This window comes from Aplidium turbinatum, chromosome 2 (assembly GCF_918807975.1).
Source record: "Aplidium turbinatum chromosome 2, kaAplTurb1.1, whole genome shotgun sequence".
NCBI classification, from domain to species: domain Eukaryota; kingdom Metazoa; phylum Chordata; class Ascidiacea; order Aplousobranchia; family Polyclinidae; genus Aplidium; species Aplidium turbinatum.
Genome location: NC_137473.1, coordinates 12,817,146 through 12,842,278, shown reverse-complemented (window position 1 = coordinate 12,842,278; position 25,133 = coordinate 12,817,146). Strand labels below are relative to the sequence as shown.

General features: G+C 37.8%; 1 protein-coding gene across 1 annotated transcript; it reads right to left on the bottom strand.

The window, feature by feature from the left end:
* Positions 1 to 12,502: 12,502 nt before the first annotated feature.
* On the bottom strand, positions 12,503 to 13,997 carry LOC145764516 (proteasome subunit alpha type-3-like). The gene has a single exon (XM_082576134.1). It carries the CDS (start codon positions 13,966 to 13,968, stop codon positions 13,213 to 13,215), a length of 756 nt encoding a protein of 251 aa, XP_082432260.1. The 5' UTR covers positions 13,969 to 13,997; the 3' UTR covers positions 12,503 to 13,212.
* Positions 13,998 to 25,133: the final 11,136 nt, after the last annotated feature.

The following is a 25,133-nucleotide window of genomic DNA, read 5'->3' as shown; positions in this document are numbered from 1 at the left end:
GCGACAAGGTGGCTGTCTGCCTGCCATTACTACCCGATTGTTGAAATCTTTGGAAAACAGATTTGGCCATGTTTTTGATGATAGTGACTGCCAGTTACCTGCTGCTTTTCACCCACAATTCCGACTTTCTTGGCTTTACAAGGGTGAAGAAATTAAGACGCCTCTACATCCCACAATTGTTAACCTATTACAGAACCACAGCAATTTCAACATCGACGATGCAGCAAGCAACAGCGACACTGATGTTAACAGGCATGCAACAGATGACTTATTTGCTCTGTTATTTGAAAAAAAAAAAGGAAGTTAGTGCCGCAAAAATTTTAAATGAATTTTTCGAACGTAACCTAACAAATGCAGTTACGTCTGATGCATTCCCCAATGAAGCCATGAGGCGTTTGTTCTTGCATCCGCCCCGTTAGCTCAGTGGTTACGCGTCGGGCTCAAGATCACGCAGCGCTGGTTCGCTGCTTGAGCAACGCATTTCAGGACTGCTCTCCATTCAGCGGCACCTAGTGAATGGAATAATTTCTCGGCAACAACACTTCAACAATCGGAAAACTTCACTCTGCCAATCTCGGTAACCTGCCCTGCGTCAAGAGCCTCTACAAGTATGCGAACAAGTACCAGGAATAACCTATCAAGGCTTTGTCAGTCCGAAGATAAAGATTCAAAAACCAAACCATACAATACCCCTATCCCTTCCAGTGCTGCTGTTGCAAGACTGCTCTCCCTTGGAAAGGATATTTTGGAGCCAAAGCAAGCTGGACTTAGCGATCAACATTAATTTTGAAATATTGATGTTTCTGAAAGGAAATTGATGTTGTGACTCTTCGTTCATTTTAGATACCCGTATAAAAATATTGACACGCTCTATTGCTTATCACGGAGTGTCCTGTGCATGTCGTTTTTTCAATTTTTTGTTGTTTTATATTCGGTTGGCGGACGTTTTGGTTTAGTTACTTTTTAAAAAACGGTAACTGTAACTGAAACTAGTTACTTTTTGAGCGAAGTAACTGTAACTGTAACTCAGTTACTTTAAAAGTAACTAGTGCCCACCACTGCCTGGGCGGCAATTTCAGACTACGATTTTTGATTATCTGATAAAAACGCATTTCATTTTCACATGCTTTTTCTTGAAGGGGCGCCAAAATCTGAATCCGCCCCGGGCGGCACATTTCCTAGCTACGCCACTGATTAGAATCGTCTCATGAATTCTTTTCAAAACCCCTCGATGAAAAATTTCTGCGTTCACCGCTGCCATGGTACAATGGGTCTGTTCCAAGTGTTTTTCTAATCGGGTGATTATGGAAGAGCTGAGACCCGAGCATGGAGATGTCATTAGATGCAGCGGTTGCGTTGGTGCTGACACGTGTAACGCATGGCCAGTTCATGAGAATGACCCCCGAGAACGTTCAAATAAGCGCGGCGACACTACGTTGGAGAAGATCTTAGGTTAGCAGAACCGCTCTCGTCTCGGTCGACCCTTAAGCCCTGTGGTATGGAAAAATGGCATCAAACGGAATAGAATATTGTTGGCCACTAATCCTTGCGATTCAGGAAATTGAGACTTTAAATTGTAGAGATGGATAGAGGCACAAAACACAGTTAGGCTATATGAATATAGATTTAAGAAATAAAGGTTTTGTTATTTACACCTGTAAATAAAATTCCTTTTAAGGCATTCTACTGTAGAAGGGGGTGCGAGAACTGGTTGGTGATTTCAAAGTTGTGCCAACTGCCAATAAGGAAAAAGGCTAAGAACCACTGACATAAAGGAACGCATATCTACGCTCAATGTTGAATACTTCAAACAGATTAGCTTAAAAAAAGAACTCTTTTTGAAGGGGCTTGGAAATTCGACAAAAACCCAGTCACCGAGACTGGTACAGTGAAGTTTCCGTTTGTTGAAGTGTTGTTGTCTGTAAATTATTTCATCCTCCAGGTGCCAATAAGCCTAAATAAGAAGCAGTTCTGAAAATGCGTTGCTCAATTAAGTGCAACCCCGAGAGCCAAACCAGCGATGCTTGCTTATGTGGTTTCGAATTGTTGCACAAAGTAACAGACTTATCCAACTTCACAGTTTGTCATTTTTTAAATGTAAAACTATATAATACCGTAGGACTTTTGCTGTCACTTTAAATTTAGTGATCAAACTTTGGATTCTCAAAACTATTATTTCAAAGAGATATTGGTTTGGTTTTGAATCTTTATCATAGAACAGACAAAGCGTTGATGTTATTTCTGGTAGCCTACAGTAGTTTCACGTTTTTATAGAGGCTTTGATGCAGGGCCAGTCGCAAATTTTTTTTCCCACGTACTTTCTGTCTCAATTACATATTTTGGTAAAAGTTTGTACTAAAACCGTGTGAATGCACCAGTTTCTCGTTGTCAGGGTTGGTTCAGTGGTTTCATCCTCTGCCTAGTGTTCGTGAGAACGAGGGTTCGACGCCCGTCGAAGTTAAACTTTTTTCTTTAAATTAATTTTTCTGGTGCACAAGAGTTTTTCAAAAAAAGTAGGGTTAAGGAAAGCTAATATTTTATTATCATAGCAGAATTTCATTGGCAAATAGTTATTTCGCAATCTGAAACAAACAATCTCTCAAAACACTTTTGGAAAATCTTACTTTTAGAGTGACTAGAATCAATGAGACAGAAAGCTCGTGGGAAAAAAAATTTGTGGGCCGGTCACCGAGATTGACAGAGTGAAATTTCCGATTGTTGAAGTCTTATTGCCGGAGAATTATTCCATCCATTAGGTGCCAGTTAGGTGCATTGCTCAAGCGCACACCCCGAGAGTTGAACCAGCATCGCTTGATCTTGAAGGTTTTTCGTTCACGTGTCACGCGCTAACCAACTGAGCTATCGGGGGGACGTCGAGCTATCGAGATATAAATCGTAGCCTATTTGCTTTGAAATTCAAAATTACATTGGCAAATCATTATCATAGAATTTAATATAATATATAGCCAGGGATATCTAGAGAAGGGGATATGAAGGCTGGCAGCGATTACCTTATTCTCATGACACTACCAGGGCGGTAGTTTGTAGTACTTTAAACATGTGATTCTTTTTAAAATCGTAAAAAGTTTTGTAGAGCAGCTGGTACAATGAGCTACAGAAGACAGTTAGCAAATGTTACGTAGAGCATATTTAAAGAATACTTGTTTGGAAAGGCATTTGAAAAGTTACCATTAAGCTGTTTTTCTTAACAAAGCCTTTGCAGTAGGTTAGACGTAAAACAAGTATATGGTTAGTCGAATTAACAAGCAACCATGAGCATGCTGTGAATACCCAGGCCTGATGCTAATAGCGCAATGCAAGTTATCATAACAAGATTTATTGCATGCATGCGGCTGTACAATACACAAATTAAATTTGTTGGACAAGTGAAATATTTAGGTATAGGCCTACTGATTGATGATGCCATCAGTGATGACGCAGATATTAAAAGGCAAGTGCGATCTCTTTATGTCGCTGCCAATCAGCTTAGGTCCAAGTTTGGAAATTGCTCTACCGAAGTTAAAAATGTAATGTACCAATCATATTGTATGCCAATGTAGGCTATGGTTTGCAACTATGGTGTAACTATAAAACTTCTACTTTAAATCGCATACGAAATGCTTACAACGACTCGTACAGAATTGTCCACAATTTGTCGAGATGCGACAGTGCTAGAGTGTATCAGGTACAGAACGACGTGTTAACATTTGATGCTCTATTAAGAAAAAATTGTTATGCATTTGTAGAACGTTGCAAAAGATCAATTAATCAACTTTTGCGCAATGTTATGTCTTCTGATTACTGCTTTAATTCTACATTTTATATTCACTACAACAGTATTTTATACGTTGTTTGATGTAGCTTGCTGGATGTTGTGTTAGTCTGATATTTTGTGTGATGACTGTTAAAAATTTGAATTCTATGGACTTTGAGTCTGATTGCAAATAAATAAATAAATAAAAAATTAAACTACTATCGGTGCCAATTGTCTTTTTACGATAAACACAGACTTTTACGATTAACAAAAGCCCTTCTGTTTTCAGACGTAATAAAAGCCTGCGTATCCCCTTCTTTAGATATCCCTGTATATTGCCTACGACTTTTGCTATTTTTTGTTTTTGGTAACTTTACTTTGCATGATTACAACTTTGCTTATTGAACTGAAAAAAAATTATGAAAACGTATGGCAACCCTGAAGAGAAGATTTTGGCGAGCAGCCGCTGCAGCAGCAATGAAAATATCTCAGTACGATAAAACCTAATCAGTAGGGCCATTTAAAGTCATTAAAGTCATATTTTTTTCTATGCATCAGTAAGTCGTGAAATCAATTTTAACGCAAAAACCGCATCCCTATGAGGTATATTAAGAAAGTTATGAAGTCATATAAAGTTATATTTTCCTGGTTAGGTCATAAATCAGCTTTTTCAGTTATATAGTCATATTTTTAAGTTATAAAGTCATACCGTTGTATACTTTAAATAAAAAATACCAATTTAAGCGGTGAAGCAATTAAGCACCAAGAAAGTAAGGCAATTTCTGATTGAACGAAGGCAAACTGTAAGATTAGCCTACATAACACTTAGCCTACAGTCACAAACCTATATTTTATGAGGTCACACATTGAGGTCAACTTAATACTCAAAATGGAAAGTTGTACGTACACCATCAAAGAGGCCCATGCTGATCTAAATGCCCCTGATTTCGGAAAAGATCCGCTTGAGCTCAAAAATTTCATTAAGAAGCGATTGGACAAAAACAATGTGAAACAAGTTATGGAGCTACAAAGACAAAACATTTCACCAGCGCTTTATGCAAAACTGCAGAAGTGTCAACCCACATCAGCGTCTGTGGAGCGCTCATTTTCCTTACTAAAGTCATTTTTACGTCCAAATCGTAACTTCATAGACTCTAACATTCCACACTACATGAAACTGTACTACAACAGTGGTTTAAAATAAAAATGGATGTGTATTACTGTTATGTTGCGTATGTTTTACTCTTTAGTTCCGTGAGTGACGTTGTTCGCATGTAAAAATAAACGATTTTCACATAAAGTCATATAAAGTCATATTTTCCAAAAAATAAAGTCATATTATTGATTTTTTAAGGTCATATAAAAATGGCCCTACTAATCAGTTTACATAAATTAGGAAATCATGAAAAAGAGAAATTTATGTGGAGGTTTTCAAGATCTGCGATGGATAATATGTACCTACCGTACAGCTTCACATAGGTAACACGCATTATTATTATTTTGGAAGAGAAATAGATGCCAAAACAAACTTTCTGTTTGTCATGTGGGAATACCGCATTTCTAGTTCTAAAGGAAAAACTTTGTATTTCATGGGCTACTGAAAAGTTTAAGTGTTTATCAGGACAATTATTGTTTCTAGCACTGGTTGCAACATTCATCTGATGAAGGCTACGATACTTCAAACTTCAGGTTTTAGATCAATTGCTTTAATATGGAGTTTTTGACCTTTACATCATGTAGTTATAGGTAAAAATGATCAAAAAAGGCAATGGTTTGCAAGTGAGACACTTTACCTTAATCATCAGACCATCAACTGCAGAAGCGAATTATCAGGAGACGTATGGTATAACTGATCATTGCACACGATGTCAATGTTGTATAGGATCGAAACTATTGCAAGATCAAACAGTCAGTACTCAGTAGGCTTGTTTTGTACTTTTCAGTTGTTTGTCGCTATTTTACAGAAAAACGTTTGGCTGATTCCGGGGCTGAAATGTAGGCTACTTTGCATGGCAATGTTAGTAGCAAGCTGCACAAATCTATTGCAAGCATTAAAAGATTAGTATATATATCATTTAGACCTGGCTAGGTTTTTGGAACTGGTGTTGCCAGATTAGGAATTCTGCCCTATTTGAGAAAACTTCAAAGTTGTTGATGACATAGACTTGCTTGTCTAATGTCTATCATATAAAAACTTGTAGTTTGGAAAATTATAAAGTCCTGGGCAGAGAGCAAAACCCTAACGTTAACCCTAACTGTGGCTAACACCAATGACGAAACAAAGCATCATTAATGTGCAAGGTTCTTGAATGCTTTGAGTTTGCTGTACTTTTTTTAATATACAGTAGAACTTGGATAACTCGTCTTCGGAAAACTCGTCAGTTTGCCCAAGTCGTCAATGATTGCCAGGTCCGGGCAGAAAGCCTATCTTTTGTACACAATCAAGTTCGGTTAAGTGGTCTTTGCATAATTCGCCAATTTGATTATGTCGTCACTGTTTTTCTTCCCTGGGACGTAAAATTCGTCTAAGTTGTCATTCACCCAAATGCTGACGTGGCATTTACAGACTCTTTCGAGAAGAAATTACTGCGCTAAGACGTATGCACGCACACACTCTATCGGGGCAGACGCACATGCATGGAGTATGTTGGTCTGGTCGATTGCGGGTGTGCGCGCACGTGCTTTGTTACCGATAAGAGAAGCGTGGTTCAGCACGTGTGTGGCTCAAGAGGAAGAAGAGCCTGTGCCACCTCCATCTACAAAAGAAGCTTTGCAGATGGTTTGAAAGCTCCAACACTATATTATGTTATGCCAAGAAGACAGTGGTGAATTCGCAAGCTCACTATCAAAAATGCAGGACTACTTGGTTGACATGACACTTGCAAGCAAAACGCAGTCAAAAATATCTGTGTTCTTCAGTTAAGCTGTTTAAGTGCGTTATTACTGTAGCCAACTTTGTTGTGTACCGTAATTAAATTCTTTTCTTGCTTTCCTTTTCGTCTCACTTTACCACTATCGCATTTAATTAGGTCGCGGAGCACCATGAAATTAATGTGACATGAAACAATGGCAAAATTTAGCTGTTTGCATTGGTCCATCAGTTCGCGTAAGGCGTCACTTTTTCTATTCCCATTGGGGTGATGAGTTATCCAAGTTCTACTGTAGCAGTTGGGCGATTTTGTGCTAAATAAAAATATACTGAATTGAATACTGTAAATAACGGATGCCACCGATGTCATCTCCCTGATGTTGTCCCATGCCGATGTTCCTTGTGAACGTCCCATGTCAAAAGTTCCTTGAGAATAATGTTGCCAGATGTTCAATTTTTTTGTTCATTTGAATGTAGGTAAAAATTAGGGTTGTTCGAAACGAACGTTTTCAAGTAGAAACAAAATTTTTACCACCTTTTTCTTTTTTTAGATCTGAAAACAAAACAATTGGCCTCAGAGAAATTAATTTTTATTTTTGAGATATAATCAAATAAAATCAGAGACTTTTAAAAATGGTAGCCTACCAAATTGATTGTTTCATTTGTTAGTTTATCAACTAATCCCACAAGTTGTACCAAACTGAAAGAATAACGTAAAAAACGCCACATAAATATTTAAAATGTAATGGCCTACTTTCGCAATTCTGCTTTTGTCGCCTACGCTTCAGCAATAAAGCGTATTCCCAGCAAATATCAAGTCTTTTCGGCAGCGTTATTCATAATCACTCACTGGAAATGACATGGGCAGTGACGCTCAAGCTGAAATGCAACAGCCCCGCTGCAAATGTAGTCTATTCGGCAGCGTGATTCAGAATCACTCACTGGGGACGACATGGGCATTGACGCTTGAGCTAAAATTCAACAGCCTGCCGCATATAAAGGTTTTTCTGGCAGCGTAAATGATTGCGCGTACTGATGTATGAGAGGACGACATCGTCGCCGCCTGTAAATAACTAATTAAGTATTGTGATATTAAACACTTTGTGTTTTTGTTAAGACAGATCGGAAGTTGTATTTAATACCAATTGACACAGCGCATGATAGTTTTTCATCAAAATGATTGGAAATTCTTGGCGTGTAATGCATTCTAGTGTTTTACTTGCAAAACAGTGCTTCACAAACAATTTATGGGTTCATAGAGCATACCATGCAATATCTCAAGGAAATTCATTTACACATCGCAGTCTTATTTCAAGACTTGAACATTCAAATCAAAACCAACAGAGCATAGTGTTTCAACAAGTACGTCACACAAAAAGAGGTACGTTTCACATGTATGGCTATTTGTACGCAACACATTTTGCATTACAAGTTGTATAACATTCTGATTATTTGTATATGTTACCTAATTAGAAAACACATATTCAGTGTATTTTTTCTCTGAATTTTTTTGAATATTATTGGTACCAACTTCTAACATTTGCTCTGATCAATGTCTATTTGCAGGTATGGATTTTCAGCCTAACACCTACAAAAGAATAAAGAAGCATGGCAGAGCAACAAGAATGAAAACAACGGATGGAAAAATTACTATTATACGTAGAATGATCAAAGGAGTACCCCCAAGAAAACTCACACATTGACATTTCGTGTTTGTACACCTATTTTTTTTTGCAATTGTGTTCACGCTGATGTTCTTAAAACTGTCTTTACAAACACAAGAATTCATCTATATTCTCAAACTCTTTAGTCTTCTGTGTCATGTGAGATTGTACAACATATTTGTAAATTTGTTTGTACCGGTTTTAATGAGAATTTTAAATATGTAGACCGATAAGTAGCTACACAGTATGAGTATATACAATTATACATGATTTCCTTGCTAACTTGCAGTTTTTCTGCAAACTTAAAGCATCCAGAATTCTAGATTTTTGATTTTCATGAAAACTGTTGTCTTGAAGTACAGCATATTTTTGGTTTGGTTGCCTCAAACCTCGCTGATATTATAACCTTGGGCTGTGAGTCTTAACGTTTCTTTTGGCATACATATTGCCTGATATTGGATGCGTATCATCATGCTGTAGGTCCCAAATTTGACAAATGAACTAATTCATGACCAAGAGATCTAGAAGTCAAGAGTTCCTACAGTGACCTCAAAAGGCAAAAGCTTGTAGGCAGAGAGTTTCATACTGTGGGTACCTGTATCATTTTTGACTTCAGTGTGTGGTTACCTTTCATCACTTACGACTGTATCTGAAAGTGCAGACTAAGTACCGTAGTGCAAATATGGTGCGAGCTGCATGGCTCCCCCTTAGGCTATTTGGTGGATTCATCCCTAGTTATTCTGACTACGAAGGTGTTGTTTGCATGATCGATACAGAAAAATCCTCCGAAATGGTTTTCGTAAAGCATATCAATTTGCACCAAATTTCAATGTTTTATCAGAGCTTAAAACAATGGAGGCTTTTTGCTGCTCAAATGAAGTGGGTGGTGTAGTACATTAAGCCTGTACAAAGGGAATGAGAAAAAGAACTTTGTTTCATGACGATTTCAAAAAACAACCCAAAGATTTAATGTACATTGCCCTGCTATATATATGTGCTTTAATCACTTTTTTTTATTGAATCTATATTCTCGGACTGAGAGAACTTCTTTGAGAGCTTAATCCTGGCAGTTTCGCATACTTGTGGAGGCTTTGAACTACTGACCCAGGCCCGATCATCGAGCTTGACAGAGTGAAGTTACCAATTGTTGTCTGTGAACTCTGAACTGTTCAATCCACTAGAAGCGGCTGAATGGAGAGCAGCCTTTGTCAACTTATTGATGTTAAAAGCGAAGCAAAATGTTGTTTTGATCCAAATTCCTTTGTATTGTACCTTTTTCTAGACCCGGCTATGTTTGTCATATATTGTTTTTATTTCGTTGTGATGGTCAGAAATAAAAACAAACTGAAGTGATCTGTATTGATTTTGAATTAATTTTCTAAATATAGTAAATCTCTTGAATCACTTTTCATAAATTAACTGCGAGCTTTTCGTACAGCAGAAGTCGGGCAACCTTTTGCATGTGCTAATTTCAAATTTGTAATGTTTTAGCGGGATGAACTTATTTCCAGAGACCAAACCCTTTTTTCAGTTCAATTTGTTTTTGTTTCTGACCATCACAACGAAAAAAACAATATATGACAAACATAGCAGGGGTCTAGAAAAAGGTAGAAGCGACAAAACGCGGACGTTATAACGTGCATGATACCAAAGCAGGACAATCAGTTTAAAATATCGCACGATCGGTTTCTTGCCTTGATCAAACGTCTTAAATTATTATCTTAACACCATCCAGCCATACTCAGTCTGGCATTAAAAAGCCTTAACTGTTACAAAGCACCAATAAACCACAAATAAACAGCATCATACAGACCAATGTATAATGCAAAAGGAAAAAGCAAATATGTATCGACACTTTAACAAACACAACATTAATGCGACACTTGATGCTTTTTGCAAGGTTTTCAACGTCCGGTGACAAGTCAGATGAAGCAGAATATCTTGCTAATGGGCATCAGTAATGCGTGATCTTAACTTGCTCTTTGTGAATTTCATTGTCGAAAATAATTGTTCACATGTGTCTAAACATAGAGACCATATTTTACATGATTGGTCAAGCTGGGATAAAGTCCACTTTCAAAAAGATACTTTTTTTATAAAAAGTCAAGCAGGGGTATATACATTATTTTACTAGCATGATTTGGTTTGGGTATCAGTTTTTAAGTTTGATCTCTATCAGCGTTCGGTTTTACATTCTTTTATTGGTTTAATTTTGGGCGTCAGCCAGTGTTATCCCCCTCTTGTTCTGATAGTGTCTATTATTTTTTTAACTGCAATAAACTGCTACTCAAGCGTATAGACATTGTCTCAGGACATCCCCACTACTACTGTACTCGGAATGTCGCTGTACTATTTAAGTACTAACTACAGCTCTGTATGGGCGGATTACTACTGTACTAACTGTGCCGCTACAAACTCATTGGATTTCGATAAGAAAAAAACATTGCAAACACAATCATAGTGTAGGCTTGTTCGAAACAAAACTTTGTTTCATTGAAATGTAAAGCATTTGAAAATCCGCGGTAAAATTTTAAGTCGTTGAGTTAAATTTTGTTTAGGCCTACTGTAGCCTACACTCTTAAACGAATTTCGTAGAGCTGCAAAAAAGAAGGTAACGGTAGTGTATTTAAATTTGGCAGCAAGTAAGAAAATCGCTTGGTCAAGCCTTCACTAGTCCAGCGATTAATTTGCCATGGGTTTTGCTAAAGTAGCTTCCATCCTACTAGCAGCCGAGTGCGGCAAAAGTTGACAGCTCGCTTGACGTGTTCATACGGTACACTTGACGTGTCATTACGGTAGTTAAAAACTCTTGCTGGCTGGAGAGAAGTGGATTAGAAGGGCTCTTTGGCACCCACATAATCTACAAAAAGAGGTTCAGTGTGCTATCGCTGGATTCTGTAATTTCCTGCAAGGTGGAAAATGAACTGGAGGATTAGACTCAGATACAAAAACATTTTTGTACAATTTTTGATCCTTACGGTACTTGTTTGTTACCTAAGTAAATACGCATACCCATAAGCGTCGAAATAGGGTGGGCAAAATATGTTGCGCCCACCCTGTTTTCATGACACTTATGAAGTGTTCGTTACAATTATTTCCGTTTTTGTTAAACGCTGAATTATCCAACAACTGCCGCGCAAACTTTTTGTTTTACGCTATGCCTCTCGCTAGGTATCCGACAGAACAAAAAGGAGGTAGGCTACTCACTGCATCGTTGTTGCTATGGCAACTGCCACACTCTGGCAATTCCTGGTTAGAGAAAGCCACGTTTGACGTTTTCTCCAAATGGTCTCACTTTCGTTACGTTACAATCAAACTTCAGTTTCCGGTCAGCGTAAAGGAATATGACATAATGAAGACGTACTGAAACAATCGCTTGTTACAAATCTTTCCTCACAAACTTGTCGCTGGGTATAAATTGGGGCACCGCGCGATGTTGTCATTTCATTATTGAAAAGTTAAACATGAAGTAAAGTCAAACATCTATTCGTGCATTCTTAAAACCAGCTACCAAAATGCGTCGAGATGATAACGCTGAAGAAGCCACGTCCAGCACGAATGAACGTAGAGAATAGAGATGACATTGATGAAGAAAGCAGTGCTTCAAAGATGGAGAGTGGTGAAGTCAATGTCCCGGTAGTTGTAGAAGACAGCATGAGCCATGGAAATCTACCTGCTCCATTTGACGTTAGCATGCTGCCGGATCAGCTTCCGGCTCGGGAAGGTTCCGTCAGCACAGTCAGCAGTCACCTGTCCGAACATTTTGCGGCAAATCCGAAGGCGCCACTTTAAAGATAACAGGTCACGAGTCATGCGCTTTCTAGGTCGCAAAGGAAAACATAAAAGAAGTTTGTTTAGTTTAGAAGCGCTCATAAGATAGCAAGAAAGCAAACATCAAACCTATTAAAGCTTAATTGCTGCAGCGACGCTAAACGCAGTCTGTGAAAAAGACTAACCATTGCGAATTCGCGAACGTACACATTCAATGAAATCTGTTTGAAAACTCTCGCCCACCCAGAATTCCTCTCTTCTAAGAAAAAATCGACGCCTATGCGCATACCGATCCTGTCGTAACCACCATTGGTAACATACTTGGAATGGAATAGCCATTAAATCAGCCCCACGCTTACATGTCTGCGCCTAAATGTGATCCGTTCTCACAAACGTGTTCCAATGTGTCCATTTTGCAGAAATACTGCATTTGCATGTCACTAATTTGAAAATAAAACTGTTCGTTTTATTGCGAATTTATCAACTAAACTTTAAAACAAAACTGGTTCCAATTGGATACAGTAATTGAAAACTACGGAGAAGGATTCCATATCAAAACAACGCTGTAGCTACAAAAAGTACTTCCAATATTATATTTAGCTTTTAATTGTCAACTTACTGAGACAAACAATGTCAAAATTATCTTACAATACCTTTGAATAGCCGGAGTCAAATAATTGGCTATCACTCTGTTCAAGTAAAAGTTGCATGCAAGGTTAGTCGGGTACCTTCTAGAACAACCCTAGAATTGTTGCTATGCTGTCGCCTTAAAAAGTCTATATTTTGTGCACATCATTAGCGATAAAGCACAAAACAGTAACTAAAAAGCAGCATGACAAAGAACATGTGAAATTGGCAACACTTCTGCTGCATAATTATTTTATATTATTGAATTGAAACTTATCATGAAATAATCTAATCAAGGTAAAGTCATCTACTAAAGTAAGTGGAGTTCATTTGTTGTCTAACAAACAAGACAAAAGCACTGCGACAAGTCGGTTCTTACAACTAACGTATCAGAAACATGGGGACCATGCCATAATATATTCAGCACAAAAAAATATCATTTTTAATTGTGTCATTTTCTTTCAAATCATGACAATGTAAGATGATCATTGATCAAATTGATCACAGCAGCAGTGCAACGGCCAAGTTTAATCTTCTTCTGAGTCACTTTCTTCTAAAGATTGCTTGGCATAGGTCTCAGCACTAGCCAGCAAGTCTGCTGGAACTTTGCAATGTAATCCACCAGTTTCTTCTCCAACCCAACTTAATTGGAGTTGAAATGCTTTGTCTTTGACCTCATCGTGAACGACGTAGATGATTTTTGTTGCTTCATTCAATGCTTCTCTGCATGTGATTTCACCTAATTTAAGTTTTTCTATTTCTGTTTTAGCAGCTTGCTTTGCCTTTCCCATAGCACATCCATTGTAACCTAATGGAACACCAGATGGATCGATCATAAAAAGTTGGGGTTCACCATCAAAGTAAGAGGCAAGTAGTACACTGGCACCAAATGGTCGAACAGAGCTGTAAAGGGTATAAGCATGCATGTACATGGCAACTCTTTCTGTAAGAAATTTCAAGGGAATAGGACTTCCATATTGCAGGCGATAGCTGCTGGCTTCATTTCTTGCAATACTTACAACTTCACGCGCATCTGTAAGTAACCCAGCCACAGCCATTCCAACATGCTTATCTATGTTGAAAATTCGTTGATTGGAATCATTTTCATGCAGTTTTGAAGTCACCAACTTTTCAACAGCCAGAACAATGCCATCTTTGCATTTAATACCAATCGCTGTGCTGCTGTTTTCGACAGCTTTTAGAGCATACTCTACTTGAAATACCCTCCCATCTGGGGAGAATTGGGCAGCAGATAAATCATACCCAGTTCCTATTGAACTCATATTAAATCAATCTGATAATTACTAATATCGGTACTGAAAGAAATAAAAAATAATAGAAATTAAATGTAGAGTCGGCTACCACATTGCAGAAATCAGCATTACATGCACCTCAAAATAAGCATAAATATTCAATATTCAACAATAAATGGCAATACTACAAAAAGTGCTCATCGCCAAGCAGAGCAAATTTAGTTAATTTACAGAACAGAACAATGATGTGAGGTCACCCATAGAATTGGTTAGTGAGAAAACTTTGAAAGAAACAATCTTTATGTGTGCATACCAGTATTATTGAATGATGTGCAGTGTACACATCCAAAAATTATAGGGTGTTGGCACCACTTTATTGCCGCCACTTTTCTACCAGCTCTTTGCAATGTTTGACTAATGTCTATTTGTAAAGACAATGATTAACTCCTACAAGTTGGAAAAAAACTGAAAACTAGTGGTCACATTTGCTTACAGCTTAGCTGGCATCTCAGGGATATCTATAACTACGGGATTGGAAACTCTATCCAGTGCTATACATCAGTAGGGTCACCATATTACTACGACTACAGAAAGATCAACAAAACAAAATACTGACTAAAATATATATATATATACAAAATTCGATGTTACAATAATACTACAAAATGTACACTCACATTAAAACTTAACTGATGTATAAAAGTACATTTACGTTACTAGAAAAAAAAAACGATGAATCCAAAAATGAATGAATGCTACGAGTCGAAAAACCGCCTACTGTTGTTCTTTAGCATTTTGCGCACTTCAAATCGGATCAAAATTAAATGAGTGCAATTGATTGAGTTTCACTTTTAGCAGCATTGTTGCTTACTTCACAGTGTAGATTCTAACAGTCTGTTTTAGCCTGATACTGCGAGTTTGTTGTGGCAATATCGAATTGCATTAGCTTTCGGAACACAGTTCCCTAGTCATGTGCATGTGCTATGACGAGGATGAGGAGTGTTTAGCAATCAGTGAAATATGCTGATTGCTGTTGTATCATCAACTTGTTCATAGACCAATCCAGTATGAAATCAATACGTTTACGATGTCATCAGAACTAAATCAGTAGACATTCTGGAAATTTTTTAAGTAGGAAACAAAATACAACATGACTGCATTAATGGAATACAAACAAATAAACAAACCAGGCAAGCGTAGACCTTACAATTTATAGCAGGTGAATTGATTGTTATACTTTTGGTTGTTTGTTTAGCCTACTACTTGCTGCCCTTTGAGGTCAATTTATGGGATTATTTATCACAGCAGCGAACAAAGAAAAGTGACCCTACTAGACACTGGTGTATAAAATGGTTTTCAGTTCCACAGAGTTTCCAATCCCGTAGTTATAGATATCCCTGTGGCATCTAAACAATGGTGTAAAAATTATTGTACACGTCTTCTCATAGTTTTGCTTGCATTATAAAAAAAAGTTACTGGATGCTTATGATATAGCTGCACTGTACACAGTGTACAATTACAAAGCACCCTTTGCTTGGATTTTTTTCCTTACTTGCTGAAAGTAAAAAAAACGGTCTCAAATAAAAGCTTGCAAAACTTTTCATCTTTTTGGCATCTAAATGGTGGTGTCAAAATTACTGTACACATCTTCTCATAGTTTTGCTTGCACTATAAAAACAGTTGCTGGATGCTAATGATATAGCTGCACTGTACAAAGCCCCCTTTGCTTTGATTTTTTTCCTTACTTGCTGAAAGTAAAAAAACCTGTCTCAAATAAAAGCTTGCAAAACTTTTCATCTTTTTAGTTCTTTTGGTGCGAACTTTTCCATCCCAATAACAGATGATCAGCTTTTATTCACACGGAAATAAGAAACTCTAGCCAAATAATTTATTGAGCAAGTGGTCTCCTAAACTTTTTATTTAGTTTAGGAGCAAAAGTTATGGTAACAAACTTTTTGACTCTAGTCGCCTTCAAGCAAAATGCCACGCAAACCATAGTAAGCTGTTTAGTGTTTATCCTCACAACTGTGGAGGTACCAAGTTTGAATGGCACATTTTAACAGAGAATCTGAAGCTATCCTAATTCAGAGAGAACCTTTCTTAGAGACGACTTCGATGAATACTTGAAAATCCGACGACGACAAATTTAGAGAATTTGTAGGGATCAGCTAGGTACGTAGGCTTTTTTTGTATCTTTGAAGTAGCCAAGAGCTAATAGATCTCAGAAGCTCAATTCTGGCACCCATACAAAACCTGACATACTTTAAGACAAAAATGTCTTCAATTGAAACTTACCACAACGCAATCACGAATGTTTTGTATGTTATTGAAGAAGCATAACATCACTAAGCACTGACTATTTAAATACTGGTTGTAATCAACTACTGTACAACCAGTTTCAAAATGTTTAGAATGATAGAGATGTTTCAGTTTGAAACTTTTGTCTTTTCAAAACGACAAGAACAAAACAATAAACCTGAAATTCTGTAAGGAATCAGCCAAGAGCCAACTATATGCACTTCTGCATTTCATTGTCAAATTTTGTGCAAAACTACAGATTGGCGATGAAACTGGTCAACTTACGTATTCTAAATTTAACCAACTCGCATTGTCACAAAAACAGAGTTGCCAGAAAGAATTTGAAATCCTGCTGACCTGCTCCTTGTTAATTTTGCATAGACAAAACTTTCTAAAAAAAATTCTATAAAAATCCTCTAATGACTCATTTAAAATTTTACGCAAAGGAATCATAATACGAAAAGATTGTTGCTGTTTTTTGATGTCTCCTCGCCATGTACTTTAGCCTACTAGCTTTCATAGTCATGCCTTCGCCCTTTTTACAGCGTTGATATAACGTTACTTCGCCAATGAACGTTCAGGTGCGGGTGCAATATTTAGTTCGTTAAGCTTCTATACGCAGGAGGCAAACTTATCCAGCTTTTTGTACAAATTGCTTGCGGTTGTAATGTTTAGGCCTAAATGTTAGTTTTTGTAGTGTAGGCCTAACTGAATATCTGAGAATGAACATTCATGACGAATTAAATATTTAGACAACTATTATTCCATGTCTAACACTGGATTTTGGTCCTGCAACGTTAAAATTAAGATTGTTCATGACTTCTAAACATTAAATGGATGTATGATCACGACATAGGCGCAGCACAATTTGACAGATTTTTATTTTTGATTTGTTTTGGAAATGCTCTCGGAGCGCACCAAATTGGAAGTGTTTTTCAAAAATTTCTGGGGAGGCCTCCCACACCCCCGCTGGAAGTGTTGCCTTCGGCAACACGCCTTCGGGCTTCGCCCGACGGTTACGCCCTTCGTGCCTACTACCTTGCTGCAGAATATTTCCAAGTTGCTTTCCCAACGGTTTAAGTAGGGACAGTAGAACACCGGGATGACTCACTTTAATGATTTTTCCTACGAAATGGACAGCTGGAGGGTTACTAAAAAGTTCAAAAATTAGCAGAACTGCACAGCGTTTTTTTTGCTTTTAGGTAAATTCATTTTCATCAAATGAATTGCTATATTTAGTTATTGGGTACTACAAAATCTGCAAAACCTCATTACAGCAGTTTGAGGCTACCTACCCTTACCGGTATTGCGTGAAGTCTACCCCTGCATTATCATGACTTGAATACCGTAGGCTACTATTAAATGAACATGATATCACATATTTCCTACATTTATTTTGGCGATACACACTTTGTACACACGTGGGCAGGTCATATAAACTGCACCTGAGTATGCGACATATGGCAGTAGACCTCAAGCTGGAGTTGCATCAAATTTTGTCATAACATTGTGACCCTCCAGTTGTCCACCTTACTTTTGAGTGAGCAATCCCCTACTTCTACCATCCCTAGGTTTAAGCCACGAACGTCACTGCTATGAATGTATGTAGGCTACATCAAGACATCAGATTTCAACATCAAAACATCAGATGTGGTAACGTGGCTTTTGTTATTGCTGTCTTTTGTGACTTATTCTCGAGCAGTGTTTGCACTTTTGGTTATTTTGAACAAAAATGAAAATAAATGAAACATTGGACTTTGGGCCTTGCCTGCGCCATTAAAAACATTTGTTTTTCGGTAATTTTTCTTGAAATGTATTCTTGAATGTTCAGTTTACGCATTTTAATGCTTAATTCCTGTTTGAAATTTTCGTTTAGTAGGCCTTTAACCAATGCGCCGCGGAGCAATGGTGGTAGCTGGTTTGCACGGAAACTGTCCTTTGTCAAAGTGCCTACCGGAGTTTGCAGTAATTCCAGAATCCAAATAAACCACGCAGCGTGCATTTCATGACCAGTCTGCTTGTTTACGGTGGTGTATAGCCACTAGCCAGCCTAAACTTTTGACGAAGGGGAAAAATATTTTGACTTTAGACTACTAATATTTTGTTTGGGCACCCCTTTATAAAATTGGGAGAATGACTCCTTTGCCCCCTTGCTATTCCTATGTTACAGTGCAGACTGTTTCTAACCGATAATAATTATCTGCTGAGTGTAGTTCAAATGGTGACGAAAAGGACTGAATAAAGTTTAGGAAAACTAGGTAGGCTACGGTAGCTTACAAAGGATCATGAAATCAAACAAAACGATTAAAAAATGTTAACTACCGTACGAAGATGTTATAGCTTGAATTTAGGAGAAACAAGTAGCCAACGCTTCTACCTACAACCACGTGAAACTGCTCGGATACATGAGCTTCCAATGAGAATTTTTGAATGCGAGGATGTGGATTCCACAACAAATCGGCATTCTTTACGTCGTAACATAAAACCAGTCACCAGACTGTTTATACTATTGTGGTAAAAGTTTAGTCCGCCCCGATAGCTCAGTTGGTTAAAGCGTCACTTCTGAAACGAAGAAGCTTCAAGATCAAGCGGCGCTGGTTCGATTCTCGAGGTGTGCGCTTAAGCAACGCACGTTAAGGTAGGGACGGTAGATACCGGGACGCGCAACTCCGTTGTTCCGCCAACGTTAGAAAGGTCAATTGCCAATTTGACATTTTTTTCACGCTTTGTTGCTCGCTTGTTTTCTACTAAAAACCTTAAATTACTTTAAAACCAACTTCATTCTTCTTATATAACCTATAAAATGTACATTATTTTGTAAATCAGAAAAAATCGTAATCCTTCTTGTGTTGCGGTTAAGCCAAAAGCGGATGTAGTTGCGCATCCCGATATTCTACTGTCCCTAGTTAAGGACTGCTCTCCATTCAGCGGCACCTAGTGGATGGAATAATTCCCCTGCAACAAGACTTCAACAATCGGAAACTTCTCTCTGTCAATCTCAGTGACCGGGCATGCGATTTAAAGCCTCTACAAGTATGCGAAACTGCCAGGATTAAGCTCTGCAAGAAGCTTTCACAGTCCGGGGATAAAGATTCAATCAATCAACACCACCGAGTAAAGCGGGTAAACTCATTTGAGTTTAATGTTCCAGTGACATGACACGTTTTTTTCATCTACAATCAAACCATTTCATACTTGAGTCGCCTGTAGGAATGCTCAAAAGATTATTATTTTTATTTACAAAATGTAAACACAAGTGAATAAGCTACGGTATGTACAATGACATGAACATGATTGACTTAAATACTTCAGTAATATAGCGTTGATTACCGCGTTAGATTCAATTTTACTCACGTTTGCAACCGTCCTCGAAAATAAGCAAGCAAGTGCTGTACAATACGTTCTTAAAATTAATAATAAATGTCAGTTCAGTGAGATACAACGACGCCACCCATACAATAAATACATGAGGCTGCTTGCACAAAGTTGATGAAAAACAACCCGTTTTTTTGACATTTCATGCGGGCATGATGTTTAGCGCAAGAATACACTTCAATACAATTTTAAAGGGTTGTTAGCTAACAAAATTCGTCTTTTTTGCATTGGTTCAACGTATGTGGACGTTGAATGGATGTTAAAGAACGGGTTTTCGACAAATGAGATATGAAAATCAGGATCACATGCCATCCCAGCAAAACATCTTTTCATGATGCAGTTTGGGGCTCAAGGTGACAATCACCTAGTGGTGAGCTCTGGTAATTGATTCTTGCAATCAAGCGAATGACAACAATCGAGACAGCAATCTCATAAGCAAGAAGAAGAATTCAGAAATAAATTGTCGAAAAAAGTTAAAAAAAAAACTTCAGGCTGACCATACATCTATTGTGTTGCTTTAGTGCTTTAAAATGCCAAGCTACAGTCCGTTGCATTTCGACAACAAAAGTGCAAATAAAGTTTAAAGCTAACAAACGTAAACGACCTATTGCAGAGAGCTAGGGGGTGGAAATCTTGTAGTCTAAATAAAAGAAGCTGAACAGCTCCACTTTAAGTGTGTTCGTGACATGCTGAAAGAATACGGCAGTTTAAAAGCAAAAGATGCCAGAAAAGACTTTCTAGTGGTACATTTTTTTAAAATGAAAATAAATAAAAAAAAATCTGGATTACAAATAGTGTATTTTGCAGAAATGAAAGTCTTTCACTACCGTAGTTGTTATGGCGTGTCAAGGCTTCCAAGAATGAATTAAAACCCAACTGTTTTAGAGATCTTTGCGTTTTAAGTAATTTATTACACTTTGTAAAGTTCAGCTTAATTACTGTGCAATAAAACTCAACAATAAACTACTGTAGAAGGAAAATAAACAACAGCCCATTAGTCAACAGTACACCGTCACCAAGAACAGAACGCATGGGAAAATGCAAAGTGCTTTCTTTGGCTGAAAAAAGGTTTTTCCTTCACGTTTAAATTTGAGCATATAGTGACTGGAATGGGTGAAGTGGAGCTGAAAAATGTAAATCGCCGTTTTGGCAAGCAAAATATTATTGCTGACCTTCTTTGTTGTACTTTCGTGTCAAAAATATGGCAATGGCATCTACTTCTTGAACCAGAGAAATTAAACTGTTTGTGGATGAATACAAGATAAGTTCAATATCCAATAGAATTAGATAATAATAGTAATGTAATGGTTTATATACTGTCGCTCTACAACTGCTAAGGCAGCGACAGGGATTACGCTTAATTTTACATCAGATTTACGATGTGATCACATTATTACCCGACTTATCCTCACTGCGTTATGCAAGAAAGAACACAATCGGTATCGTTTTTAAAGTCTTTGGATTGACCCGACCAGGAATCGTTCTCAGCACCAGAACCGAAGGCGATGACCAGTTGGTCACTGAGCTGGTAATACAAATAAATGCTAGCCTACCTGTAAAAACAGTTTTTCTGCATTGATTAACTCAGAGTTACGTCACATCAATCGATGGCTATGACACATGCAAAATCATGAACTGTTCAGTTTCCAGAGAGCAAAATCCGTCATTTCTACATTGATTCAACGTCTGCAGACGTTAAATTAATGAAAAAATGACAGATTTTATTGTTTGACTTCGGCAAGCAATGTCTGAAATCGGCAAGCAACGAATCTACAGCAAAAATTCAATACTTTGTGGTAACAACACTCGATTGTGGTAAGAGCCAGTGGCAAACAGCTGCTTGGTCATACCAAGGTTGTGTTAATGATTTTTGATAAAACACGAAGTCAAGCCAGAAGATAAAAGATAATCCAGTTCAGTGGTAGACTTTCTGAAAGAAGTGCAGTAAAAGTTGGCAAGATGCCTAAGAATGCTTGACAATGGGACTGTATTTCTCACATAGCATCTTTTACGTGAACTAAGCATCAAGAAAGGTTAAATAAGCGTAATATTACTACCAGGGCTGGGGAGCCACTGCAAAAAAGCATAGGCTCCGGCTCCAGAGCTATCAAGCATTCATCCACTAGCTCCAGCTCCGGAGCTATAAATTTTTAAACAGCGGCTCCGGCTCCGGCTCCATACTTTATCCGACTTATTCTTTTAAGCGGTATGCGCTTAACCGATGTTTTTACTTTACAGTGCTGGCAAAAAAATCTTTACATTCAGTCGGCAAAAAAAAAATTTACATGTAAAATTTGCACAAGTTCTTAGCTTACTGTTCCCGCCAAAAGCATTACGTCACAAAAACGCTTATAGTTGCATCATTACCTACTCTCTTGCAACACTTCGCCGTAAAGCCATTGCTCTGCGTGCGTAGTGTTGCTTTCCAGCTTCGTGAATAGTAAGGGGGGTGAAATCGCACAACATTTTTCATTTTCTCAAAGTTTCGAGGTCTTGCAAACAAAAACTAAAATGGGTTGAAAGAAGAAGCAAATGGAAGAAAAACCTCGTGCCTTGACTTTGTTATAGAAGAGAAATTCTTTGATTGCTGTAGCCAGAGATATTGGGGTCTTAAGAGAGGCACTTTATCAATTAAAAAGGTGAAATATTCACTCATTGCAAAGATTTTGGTGATACATTGCCTCACTGGAGACCCCGATATCTCTGGCTACAGCAATCACAGAATCTCCCTTCTCTCACAAAGTCAAGGCACGAGGTTTTTCTTCCATTTGCTTCTTCTTTCAACCCATTTTAGTTTTTGAAAAAATTTTTGCAAGACCTCGAAACTTTGAGAAAATGAAAATTGTTGTGCGATTTCACCCCCCTTACTATTCACGAAGCTGGAAAGCAACACTACGCACGCAGAGCAATTGCTTTACGGCGAAGTGTTGCAAGAGAGTAGGTAATGATGCAACTATAAGCGTTTTTGTGACGCAATGCTTTTGGCGGGAACAGTAAGCTAAGAACTTCTGCAGATTTTACATGTAAAGTTTTTTTGCCGACTGAATGTAAAGATTTTTTTTGCAGGCACTGTAGCCTACATCAGATTGGATTTGGTTTGGGATTTCAGGTTTTGATTCAAATAAACGATTGATACGTTTAAGCAGTATACTATTAACCGATTTCGTTTGTATTCAATACTGGAGCTGGAGCTGATAAATATTTTGTAGCTCCAGCTCCGGCTCCACAAGAAATGTTTAAAAAGGCTCCAGCTCCGGCTCCGGAGAAAATGCTTGGCTCCAACGCTCCAGCTCCGGCTCCCCAGCCCTGATTACTACATTGTTGTCAGAAAGAAAGTATGAACGTTTTCTTAAGTTTAGACAATGTAGTTAACCAGTTGATTCTAACTAAATCAAACAAGTGGTATAAAAACACATTTAAAACGTAAAATGTACATTGCATGATGGAATATTCCAAATAACGAAAGTTGCAAGAAAAGCAAGTTAAAATTCTGAAAACAATGTTACGATCACAACTATGTATCAGTTCAAATCACAACATTCACAACCTTTGCTCAGGGACGTTCAACTCTCTTTCTTACCGAGTGTAGATAATATAATTCACACCAGATTGTTGTTTTATATGTTTTTTTGTGGTATCTAGGCTTACATCCGGTGGTTAAAGATTTAGATTAAGTGGACGGGAAGGCAAGGAAGCCAATCTTCGTGCCCACCTTCAGGCATGCCTTTAAGTGTCCTGCCAAAGACACAGCTGCATGCTCTTGAGCGGTGTCGAACCGGCGCCCTTTCGATTGCCTTTCCAAGGCTCTTACCAGTCGGCTGCATAGCCGAGCCCTTGTTTTATATGTAAAAGTATGAATGCAACAAGGAAAGTTACCTTGAAAATAAAAGTATAGAAAACGAGCCAGTAAATCACACACTACACACCCCTGCAACAGTCGCGGTGCTTGAGGCTTTCAACAAAAAAAAGTGTGAATTTTTATATCGATTCAACGTTTGACCACGTTGACGTAATGTGAAAGTAACCTTTTGTTTGTTTGAAGAGCATTAACGAAATGTACTCGAGAATCAAGAGCACCAATAAATAACAAGAGAATTACTACATCTCATATGGCTCAGTTCAGATAGTTCAGTTTACAAGACCACGTATGCACGCCAAAGAATTGTTAGAAAAAAAACACACAAAAAAGACGAAGTCCTCTCTTTACTAAATGCACAAGCAATGCAAACAACTATTTAAAAACCATTTCATGGAAATTGCAATCACGTACCACAAAAATAAGACACACAAAAGTTCTGTAGTCTTCGGTGCCGCGGTCACCCAGGAAAAATGTGCTCAGTCTAAAACACAGCTCAATTGAAGTTGATATTATTATTACTATGACAGCTGTTAGAGATTGAAAAAATGCTGGTATTGTTGCAGTGCGAAGCCAATCAATGGAAGTCGAAAATGAGCATTGATCTGCTACCGCGAAGATTTTTAAAAACATAATATGGATAATATTCATGTAATTACGAAAGTGGACTATTATAATACAGGTTTTGGGTCAAAATGGCTATGCCTTCTTAAGCTGGTTGACTACAAAGTTAAAAATTCAATTTCAAAGTTTAATTATTACGAATAAGACAGGGAATAATACTGTACTTCAACCAACGAATGACTTAATTGAGCGTTAAGAACTTCTGATAAGAAATCCTTTATCGCTTTATATTTAAAATTTTTATTTTAAATATGAAGGGTTCTTTATTTTTCTCGAGGTTTTAAAAACAAGTTTGAAAAAAATGACACCACTAGGTAACTTTCCTGCACGACCAACTCAGCCCAAACGCCAAGTGACAGTTAAGTACATTGCGGTGACTGAAAAAGAATGGGAAAAGGAGTTTTTTTTCATACAAAGCGAAGTGCCAAATTCAAAATCCTAACCACACGGATTTCAGGAATTTTGATCAGCTCAACACAGCAAATCAGTTGTTTGCAAACGACTGATTTGCTGTCTGGGACTATTCCTAAACTGCTAACTATTCACACAAAACGTCAATAGACAGTAAAGGGAAGGTACCGTGTTGTTCTGAATCGAAGCTCTGGGATCGCAAAGTGTACTTTAGCGCTTCCAAGAATGTTAAACATAGTCTATTCGAAGAATTGACTTACAAGGTATAGGAGCCTTGACTATGTGAAAGCAAGAGGCAAGAAAACAATATTTCAAGGAAAAAGGGTCTGCAGAATCCGACTCACACAATATTTAGTGAGCAAACATTAAATCAATAGTAGCCAACAGGCAATTAACTAAACATTGACAAGATGATGCGGGTGGAAGCTATACAGGTTGGTTAAACAAGCAGTCAAATACTCATTGAAAAGTGAAAGAAAGTAAACGAAAAGGTGATACCTGAACCCTGACAGCAAAGTTCGTCATTCTTAAACGTCTGGAGACGTTGCTGACGGACTTTGCAATCAGGGAAAGCAACAGTAATAATCACCCTACTTACAAAATTGGTTCTTTGTACATGAATTCAACGTCG